This window comes from Ostrinia furnacalis, unplaced genomic scaffold (genome assembly GCF_004193835.3).
Source record: "Ostrinia furnacalis isolate ACB-3 unplaced genomic scaffold, ASM419383v2 OfSCF5876, whole genome shotgun sequence".
NCBI classification, from domain to species: Eukaryota; Metazoa; Arthropoda; class Insecta; order Lepidoptera; family Crambidae; genus Ostrinia; species Ostrinia furnacalis.
The window spans coordinates 127,653-138,900 of record NW_021136115.1 but is presented as its reverse complement, the minus strand read 5'-3'; the positions used below and the strand labels follow the sequence as shown (position 1 = coordinate 138,900).

The 11,248-nt window shown below is 34.3% G+C and overlaps 1 protein-coding gene across 3 annotated transcripts; it reads left to right on the top strand.

Annotated features, from left to right (window-relative positions):
- The first annotated feature begins 252 nt into the window (after window positions 1-252).
- Sdhaf3 (Succinate dehydrogenase assembly factor 3) lies at window positions 253-3,698 on the top strand. 3 transcript variants are annotated; one of them, XM_028316803.1, is made up of 3 exons: window positions 253-394; window positions 612-789; window positions 3,447-3,698. In XM_028316803.1, exons 2-3 carry the CDS (start codon window positions 613-615, stop codon window positions 3,645-3,647), a joined length of 378 nt encoding a protein of 125 aa, XP_028172604.1. In that variant the 5' UTR covers window positions 253-394; window position 612; the 3' UTR covers window positions 3,648-3,698. The 3 variants fall into 3 exon arrangements, with proteins under 3 accessions (XP_028172604.1, XP_028172605.1, XP_028172606.1); XM_028316804.1 differs by lacking the exon at window positions 253-394 and adding an exon at window positions 399-485; XM_028316805.1 differs by lacking the exon at window positions 253-394 and adding an exon at window positions 499-517.
- The last annotated feature ends 7,550 nt before the right edge of the window (window positions 3,699-11,248 follow it).

The following is an 11,248-nucleotide window of genomic DNA, read 5'->3' as shown; positions in this document are numbered from 1 at the left end:
AAATTCAAAGTTTAGGGTAGCGTTGAACCTGAGCGTAACCAAACTCTACATAGCATTTTATATCAAATGCACACTTGTGTTTTCCAAAAAATCTTACTGTTCATTATCGTAAAATAGCTCAAGATTCAAAATAAATTGATATTTTGGCGAAAAGGAATCTTCCTTTAACATCTCCTTACGAAACTAGTACTCGAAGTATAAATCAATTATTAAAATTGCCAGTCCATTGTTTTGTTGCCAACCGCGTCTGCGATAGCCAAAAGAAAAAAAAAGTCAGAGAGTCACGAAAGTAGACATTGTTTTTTAGCCGTAAATTTTAATGAAAATTTATAGAAAACTTATCAAATCGTATTGAGTATGTTTTTTTGTTGTTCCTAAAATATTTTTTATTCAGGTAATTATTTGCACTTTATTTACAAACAACTTAATTTATAGGTTATATTGTGTGATTTCGTAATCGTATTTTGCAGTCAGTATTTCTTATAGTAAGAAAGTTTTGTTCTATTATTGATTGAAGGTTGTTATTCTAACTGTGCAGCTTTGTTTTTTTATTACATGAAAGATTTGTCTGTAGGTTTTCAACGTTGTTTTAAATAATTTTCTCTCGGCAGAATGTCTGGTGCTGAACATATTTTCCGCGTCCGAAGACTATATAAGTTGATATTCCGCGTGCACAGAGCGCTGCCGGCGGAACTGCGTGTGATGGGAGACAATTACGCGAGAGAAGAGTTCAAACGGCACAAGAAATGTAATCCAGAAGAAGCTCGGATATTTCTAAACGAATGGACTGTAAGTAGACATTAGTTTAAGACCATAAAACCTTTGCAATAGTCCTTTTCTACGTTTCTTTTGCCTTTTAGGCCTTTCCATTTGGTTGTTTGATAGGTCCACCTCCTATCTTTATATCAAACAACAAAATGGCAAGGCCCAAAAGGCAAAAGAAACGTCGGACGGCCGAAGAAAAGATGGGCCGATGACATAACAAACAAGACAGGGAGAAATTAGATATACATAGCCAGCGACAGGGAAAGGTGGAAAATATGGAGGAGGCTTACCCAAGTAGGGCCACAAACAAGAGATACAGATTAATTGAATGAAAATGTTAAAATGTGGAATGTAAAGCTATAATAATAATAATAAATAAGCCCTGCAGGGCAGCTTTGTGGCGAGCTGTTGGTGAGTAGCGACACCACGGGGCCAGTTGTTAATCTGAGTGCTCCCGAGAGTCGGTCAAGACCCTCGTCTTCGGCTTGCCGAAGTGGAATCCGAGAGGGTCTGCAGGACTTTCACCTCTGGCTTGCCTTAACCGGCTGGCCAGAGTGGAGTCGCTAGAACTATATGCTCCAGGGGTGGAAGTGTTAAAGGGCATTACGCCGCGAGTAACTTCCGGTCTATACGACCCATGACGCCAGGGGGGGCCCATCTAGTCGCTGGCTAGTCACCGCCTGCCATTTTTTCAATCCGAGACTATGAACCAGGCAGGTGACCCGTAGTCTCCATCCATAGCCCAGTAACCAGTCCATCCATCCTTCATCCATAACCCAAGTCCATTCTCCAATAACAGCAATAGCTCCTGTGCACAGGCTGGGGATGGTCTCTGGCTACATCCCATGATATAGTAGGAGACAACTTTGTGATGATTCTGATGAATGAAACTGAAACTGAAAGTTTCAAACTGGTCGCCTCATGTGTGGTCGCTATGGCAGAAACTTGATGCAACTCAAAAGTAACTAGCAGTTGAAGTTTCGTTGCAGTAGCGTTTCACCGTCTGTTCTGGGCCTTACAGTTTCTAAAATGTTAACCCTACAGCGCATAGTGGGACACATATGGTACATACCAAATTATTGCCTATATTTCGTAACGCGATGCTATTTAATGCCATCTATTAGAAAGTACCTTAACTACACACTATAGCACATAACAAAATAGCTCACATTTGTCGCCACGGAAGCGCTGCACTCAGTAAACTGTTTTGCAGTCGAAAAAGTCGGTCAGTTTTTGAAAAAGTTTATTAGTAAAGTTTTACTCTTGGGAAAAAAAGTGAAAATTACAATGTTTTCTTTCGAAAAAATATAAAAGGGGTAAGTTATTGTTTCTAGTTTATTGTTAAATAAGTATTTTTTGATATCAGTTACTATCAACGCATATTTTGGATGTTATTTGTATGTGCCTGATATGGGTCACTGTGCAATAAGGGTAAATATATTACTTGATTGATTTCTGATGATGACACGCAAAAAGAGTTACAGAAACTGAAATTGGGCATATTTCGAATCAGAAATGAAGAGATCAATAAATGAACTAAAGCTGCTGACATAGCCCGACGGATTAGCGAGCTGAAGTTGCAATGGGCAGAGGACATAGTACGCAGAACTGACAGCCGATGGGTCAGGGAAGGGATGGAAGTTCTGGAGTGGAGGTCATGTAAACGTAACGTGGGACGTCTACCCACAAGGTGGACCGACGACCTCATAAAGGTAGCAGGAATAAAGCGCTGGATGCAGGCCGCTACCAACCGGGCGATGTGGATATCATTGGGGGAGGCTTTTGTTCAATAGTGGACGTCCTGTGGCTGAAATGATGATGATGATGATGATGATTGTCATTCGTTTCTGATATGCTGGAGTAAAGGATGAAAAAAAGCCAAAAGCCAAAGACGCCAGCAGGACTGATGGCATCGACAACTCCCCGTTATGGTTAACTACGAGAACACGTTGTACGTTTCCAGGTTGTAAGGGGAATTCTTTAATCGTTTCAGTCCATGGTCTGGAAGATGTAGTGTGGGCAGGACCCTCACTAGGTGGACTGATGATCTGGTGCAGGTCACGTCAGTACCTGGATGCGGGAAGCGCGGGATCAGTCGTTAAGGAAATTCTCGGAGGAGGCTTTTGTCTAGTACTGGACGTCATTTGGCTGAAATGTTTCATAGTTTGTGAAAAATTAAAAGTGACAGTGTGCCTAAATAAAAGTAAAAATTGTCTTATGTCATTTCAAAATGTAAATTTTATAATTTAATAGTTATTAAACCGTAAAATTTCGTTCAAGAGGAAAAAGACTGCATAATGGTTACTGATCTCATTAAATTCCTATTTTCTATTATATTATGGTGTCGTTACTTACTATATTATACATAAAACATTTTATTATGATGTTAATTTAATTTTTAATTGAAATATATCATAATAAATCTTGCCGTTTTATTTCATTGTCACCGACTGTATGTCAGACCATACATAAAACTTTAGGCACCCTTAATGCATTTTGGGACACATCTGGTACATACTGAAAAACTCAAAATATTTCCGAAAATATTGAAAATAGATTTTTTTTATTATTTTTCCCGAAACATAGATAACATTTAAAAGTAATGTAATTTTTTTTGTTCAATTTGGAAAAATCGTGCACTGTAGGGTTAATACTTACGTACACATTCCCACACGTTTCAGGACTATGCAATAGGCCTCGCACAGCAGATGAAGCCACTGCAGCAAGCTAAACGTAAGACAGTCGGCAAGTACATAGATCCCCAGTTACTGGACCACATGACCGATGACCAGATCGTTCAACTTTACGAACTGCACAAAGCCGCCACACAAGAAGACACAGAAAATACGGACAGTACCAAAGACACAGTTGAGAAAAAGTGAAGTAAGGCGATTATCCCACTGCGCCGCGCTCCGCTGCGGTACGCGGGACGACAGATTTAATCATTGTATGCAAGTACCTCAGTTTGTATAGAAAATACGCGCGGTACAACACACTGACAACGCGTATGCGCGCGGGATTTTTTATATGAAATCACGCGAAGCGCGGCGCAGTGTGATAATCGTCTAATATTTATGTTTAATTTTTGATAAGAAAATCAGTGCGTCAAAATATTATGTTCCTGTTCATTATAGACTTGTTTAAAGCACTGTTTAACCTCACAAGGCTTAGTATCTATAAGTTCAGTAGTAAAGTTATTAAATCTAATATTAGATAGATAAATTCAATCCCAAAAAAAAAGGATAGGATTACTCTATGAAGTTATGATACCCGCATGCCCTTTTGCATAAATCAATAGTTTGACTTCAGTTATATATGTATATTGAAGAAGCAATCAACAATCATAATAATGAAATGTATAGGTATTATGTAAATATAGATGAAATTATGTGCAATTTATACACTTCTAATTTTGTTAAATTGCAATTTTGTTAGAGGATGTATTAAATCTATTCTTGGCACTGGCGACTTGAAGTAATAAATAAACCTTTCGATGTAGCAGCTTAGGCGAATTAATAATTAATTATGTAATAATAATAATAAATGCTCGCAATTTTGCTGATTTGACCGGGTCTGATCCACAGTGCAAACTCGTTCACACTGCTCTGGTCTGATCTAGGGTTGCCAGGTGTCCGGCTTTTTACATTCTTGTCCGGCCAAATATTGTCTTGTACGGCCTGTCCGGCTTTTGTTAGGCTTTTATTTGGCTGCCGCGCCAGGCGAAAGTCGAACCAGGAAGCTGGAAATTTTGAATTTTCGGATAGATCCCGTTTATTTTGTAACCTATTATTGGTACCGTTGGATAGAGCTCGTGAAGGACTTTCAGGATCAGTAACTAGTTTTTGGATATCTTGTATAGGTTAGAAATAATCGAGTGAGATCACTTATAGTTTTCACCCTGCATAAATTGTACAACCACTAGTCCTTCCGGGAGTTTTACCAGTCCGGCATTATCAGCAGTACCTACTATCAATATCAATAAATCAAAGCAAATCATCAAGTCAAAATCTATAAATTCTAAAGATGTGCAGTAAGCAGCTCGTACAGAATTTTTATTTCTTTTTGTACGAATTTCATGTTATATTTTGAGGTTCTGCATTTGCATATCTGTGATTTCATAAATATTATAGTTAAAGATAGTTAATGATTAATAAAATAACAAAATGTACAATTTCACTTAACAATTTACAAATAAAGTAAGATATTTTTAATACTGTTCTTACTTCTTTCCTAATAAACATATTTTTTTTCAATGCCTTAGCCTTATAAATGTTGCACAATAATCAGTTGGGAAATTAATAAAAAACTGGAAATTACCATAATTGAATAAATTTTATTACAATACAATAATGCATTAGAAAGAGTGCTCAAGCATCTAAAATAACATAAAATATTATTAATAATTTCAATTACATAATGTTTGGGAATCTAAATTATTTATGTCTAGCACCAAATTAAAAGATTACTGAGAAATATTTTTAAAATAGTGTAGGTACAATCAAAAATTGCAGATTATCCAAGGTTTTTTAAGTAGATAAGAATTGATATTTTATACAGAAGTAATATAAAAACCAGCTCGGTGGAGTATTCTTTATAGGTGAAGATTTATATACAGAAATATTTTTACACAATGAAGTTGATTCTCCCTTTCGCAAAATAATAAGCGCATGGTGGTGGAAGTTGAAACTACAATTTGCGCTACAATAATACGAAATTCTGTGCGACAAAAGCCTTACATCAGATTTGTAAAAATCGTATTTATTTAACAAAGGATTCTATAGTTACACATAGGTACGGTACACGTACCTTACACATACTGTTAGTAACATAATAAAAGTATTTGTTTTCTGTTGGTTAAATTATAATTATTATTTAAATTGATGTCCACATTTTTTGTGGGCCATTTCTGGTCCAACCATAGAGGGTTCAACATACTACACCAGTGGTTCTTAACCTTTAAGTCATGAGGGACCATTTTACCATATTTCTCTCCCTCAGGGACCACCTCAATCGCTCAAAACCAGTTTGACTGCAAAAATCAGTTAAAATTGGTTTTGACCAAGGTGTGCAAGTGCACTTCGTGGACCACTTCGAATGCCTCCAGGGACCACCAGTGGTCCGCGGACCACCGGTTAAGAACCACTGTACTACACAAAGCTATATTAAGTATAATTGATTCTCTGCAATCGTCAATATTAATAAAAGTGGCCATTATTTAATTATTTTACACGTAAGGTTCTACACTTACGGTTAATAAGTTTTGTGTCAATCTAGGTAGTTGTACCTAGGTTATTGATAAATTATTCTCTTAATTAATTCTAGAGTGAATGAAACAAGATAGGCAGCTTCTACCTTTCTTTCTACCTACCTACTGCCAAGAAATCCTGCTTATTAATTATTTTATAGATTATGCAGGCTTTTAATAATAAATCAAAGTATAAACCGAATCATGTGGCTATGATGTCCCAATAGTCGAGTTTGAGCTTCATTGTGCTTCAATTGTTTCAAGCGAGATCGTTGTACAAACTTAATTAACAACATAACATTTTTAATTCATTAAACTACCTAAAATTAAATGCATTGAGTATTTGTTTACACCTATCTAACGCATAATTAAAATATGTAGGGTAAACCAGAGAGTGATTGCCCACTGGTAGTGATTGCCCACTTTAAGAATAATATTGTCAGGTGCTGACTTTGAATCACTCTAGTTAGATTTGAATTTACTAAGTAGATGGCTCCGAGATCAATGTACAGTAGATTTAAAATTTACAATAGGAAACACTAAAAAAAAACAGTTATGGCGGATTTTGTCAAGACGGGTGAAAATGTTACTCAAACAGGTAAAGACTTTAACAATTTTACTAAGGAATTACTTGCTTAGAGGTTAAATTTTTTTTGCAAGTTATTTAATATTCAACTAATGGTGTATAGTCATGATGAAATTATAAGTTTTTCTCCATTATCAATGAAAATAACTGATAAAATTTGATTTCTAACGGTCATTTTAACGGTGGGTAATCACTGCACGTAAATCTGTATATTTTTAGTTATTGCCCACCATCATTCAGTTATTGCCATATGTTAATGTATAGTTATTGCCCAGGGCAATTATTATTAGAGTGTTGCCACCATGCAGTAGCAGTGTTTAAGTTGCTCATTGCTAGACTTGTTTTGCAATTTACAGGCAAAAAAATTGAAATGGCTTTTAATGTTTCATTTTCAGTATGCCAAAGACTCCAAAAGTTCAATATAGCATAGAAAATTTGCAAAAAGCGATCGAAGCTGTACAAGATGTATCCAACAATTTATCTACAAGATAAATTGCTGAAAAATATGGTTTGGCTTGAAAAAATTGATAAAAATTCAAACGCAAATACAAAAAAGGAAAATCCTACGTTAAATCTACTAGTAAAAATGTTAATTGTAAGGAAATAGATACAACTTTAGGGAAGAATAACCAACAGCTAATTGAACATTCTGAGCAACCACTTGAACTGATATCAAAGAAGATAAAAAAATAAATACATATAAAATTTACATATAAAATTCAAATTTTTGCGTCATCTATGTTTTGAAGTAGATGATTCTGTCTCTACCAATTCTGACTCATCAACATCAGCTCAAGAAATATTTGATAATATGTTAATAAGGCCAAACGCAATTTATTTTGAAATTTTGAAGACTGTACTACTAGAATTTAAGTTTAATGTTTTGTTTTGTTTATTTAAAGCCTATTTTGTCATTTTAAAATTGATTATTTTGTTTTAAGATACTGGGCAATTACTGTGCTTTGATGTGGGCAATTAGTGTAAGTAATGGGCAATGACTGTACTTTTTGGAGGATTTTAAATTTATTTCAATATTTTCTAAGTTACGTAAGTTTTAACTAAAAACTGTTAATATTCTGTTTAACAGTTTATTGAGTTATAAGAAAAAAGTCATAAATGGTCGATAATTAACATACTTTCTTTAATTTTTCATCTCAATGTGTTTGAAATCTTTAAGTGGGCAATAGCTATACGGTTTACCCTACTTTAATTGTATACGTGATTTAATTGTATCATCATAACTCCTACCTCATCATGTACTAATTATTATTAAAATCGTTTCTATTCTATTACATAGGTACTTAGATAATAAGTTGCTCCTTCAAATATTTGCTTTTAAGGAGGACATAATTACCTAGTAACATCGTTGTGTACTTTTTATAGAATCATGCTTTATTTATTACGTATACACTTTTTTGTGCATAATTATGCTGTTTTTTTACTTATGCAGGGTGAAAGAAGTAGGCTAGCTTCAACGGTCAAAACGGGCCATGCTTAGCTGAAAATCAGTGGAATTTTCCTCCGGAAAATTGACGATTTTCCTGCACAAAATATTTTAAGTTCGTAAGTTCTGGTGCCTCATTTAATGTCTCATAATTAAAATAGTACCCCATTTTGGAAAAGATGGACTTTTTAAAGTTCCTTCTACTAGAACATGTGGATCAGTGTTTTCTGTACACTGAAGAGACAAATGAATTAATTAAATGTATTTTTATTTCGTTTCGGATTCGGATCGTGGATGATTTCATTCATTTTCATTCAAAATAACCAGCCTGCTCCTTACACCCTGTGTAGTTCAGAATACCAAATGTCACTCACTGCAACTACTTAGGTACATTATACGCTTTGCGAATCGTTTACCATGTGGAAGCACTACTTATTTAAAAGGTAGGTACCTCACTAATAATATTAATATTAATTAATATTCAAATAACTACAGAATTCAAAATATACCTAAGTTACCCTTTTGTTAGTTAAGAAATATTGCTACCTACTTCAATGTCGATTTGCAAAATGAACTGCTTAGGTATATAATTTACACGAGCCGAATTTCATTGGTTTCTTATGTTTAGCAACGCGAAGTAGAAAATTTCCAAAATAAACTTTACCAGCGTTTCATAGTTCAAAAGGTTTCCTTTTATAAATGTTTCACAAACTTCTTTTTTTGGGTCCCCCTGGTACCTACTTGGTCTTTTAATAGTGCCCCTTTTGAAACTTCAGTATTTTAGGCGCATGTTGCGAAACCACTTTCAAAATTCATCTGAATATCAAGTGTATTTCCATTGAATTTTCAGCATTTTCTTGTTACATACAAGCCTTGTTTTTTAAAATTTCAATAGGTATTTTCCCTACGTCAATCGTAGGACAGGATGGATGATTTAACGCAAAAACCGAACAAATGTTGATGAAACTTTACAGTATTATTCTTTGTATACCAGAATACACAGGCTATAAATTTATAACGATCTGTTATAAAATTTTGTAAAAATTAATTAATTTTAGGCAGTTGAAGTCGCAGATAAAAGCTAGTTTGTCAAGTCTTGCTGGAAAAGCGACACTAATCCAAATCCCACAGTACTAACTTTACAGTATTTTTAATAGCAACTACAATCTAGATTGTTAGGTTCCAAACATAGGGCGCTAGCAACACAGGGATTTCCATTTTCCAGCTCAGCATGCGCTCCGCTAGATGGCACTACCCTCTTTATTCTCCGTTCGTTGCTTTTTGCACGAAACAAAGAAAAAAGTGGAAAATACAATAGATAAATTATTTTTAACAAAGCAAACGTTAAACCATCTTTTTGTGCGTCTGTAAGAAGTAGAAGTAGAATATTGTTTATTTGGCACAATACACAATATAGGCAGAATACAAAATAAAACATACAATATAGAACTAAAAAAGACAATATTAAATTCAGAGTGATGCTGTCTGGGACTTTTTAAAAAATCTATAAATCACTAAATTAATTACAGATTTTCTCATACACTTTTTGTTTGTAATCTTTTTTAAACACTAGTGTATGATCTAGGTCAGTTATCTGCTAATCGGATAGTAAGTAAATAGAGCTTAACCGGCCTTCTACGATGCTGTAGATCCTCAATAATGTACTTAATAAAAATGTACAGGGTGTCCCAAAAGGTAGTATAATAAAAGGGATCGTAACAATAAGATAATAAATCCATATCGAAACTGCTGAAAGTTCACATTGTCTTACATTATTTATACATTGTTACAACCTATTACTTTGTTTGGAATAGAATTCTTAATTGAGTGACCACATTCACTCAATGCTCAATTTAACTTTCGTTTGCCTGGCTCCAATTAATAATCCAATCACACTTGTATTCTAATCGCCTGGAAATCCTTTTGAATACTTCAATTACAATGTATTTTATGTAATAACATAAGTATTACCGCTTCTAGAGATTTACGACGTGTCCCTGACGAGATCCCATAATTTTAAGGGTGTTTTCTATGAACATAACGCATATTTTAGAAGATATCATCAATCTCAATAAAATTAGTGCAAAAATGGTCACCCATAAATACTTAGGTAAGTAAGTAGTCTTTTTCATTAATAATAAGTTAAATCATTCATTTATTGACGTAAAAAAATAGATTGAAAAAAAAAAATGCTATTCGATTCTTTTAAGTGTCTTGTACAATAAATTTATGGGGTATCGTCACAAACACGTATACAAAAAAATAAGAAATCTTAAGTTAGGAAGGTGTAAAGTTCCATTTCATCAATCCTCATATTGTTAAAGTAGTCACTGTGCTTATACAGGGTGTTTCTTGTAAGGTGTCAAGCCGAAGGCATGTGATAGGTGAGGACTAGATCTATCGATTTCACCCCCATGTATGTTCTACGATTTTTCGTAGTTTAGAAGTTATCGTTAATTTTGTGATTTTTTCAAATTTTATGACCTAGTGGCTTAATTTTTTTTTATCTTTTTTTTGGGTTGACTTTTCTCAGATTTCTTTTTTTTGACAGATTCCCTATTAGTTGCAGATATTTGTAAAAAATAATCATCTTCCTATCTTTGATGCAAGATACAAAATTTTTGCTAGAAACATAAAAAATATGCTTTTAGCAGAACATTCTAAAATTTTCAACTGAAATGTATGAGAAAAAAGAAGAATTTCCATAGGTCCAAAATAATTTTAAAAACTGCGCAGTTTTCTAAACTTTCATAATAACACAAAAAAACATGTACTTAATAGGCCATTATTTTCTGTAATCGCTCCACTAAAGTGGTAAGTCGGAGATTCCGTTACATGTTTTTGACTTTCTTAGGACTAAGTAATATTTGCAATCCCCTAAGTTTACGTTATGTAGAACACATTTAGAGACACTAACTGAAAAGATTTTTCTATCCACAACGTGGAAGCTCTTGCTCTTCATCTGGTATACAAAAGGGAATATGAAAATATTGATGAACTGCGGACAAAGCTGACTGAAGCACAAAACCATATTAGAATGCAAGAAGCTTTTGTAAATTTACGAATAATTGTTTTGCGTCGTTGTCGAATGTGCATTCAGGTCAGCGGCGGACATTTTGAACATTTACTTGAAATTAAATCATTACACCCTTTTTTGCTCTCTCTCTCTCACAGACACACACACACACACACACACGCACACGCACAC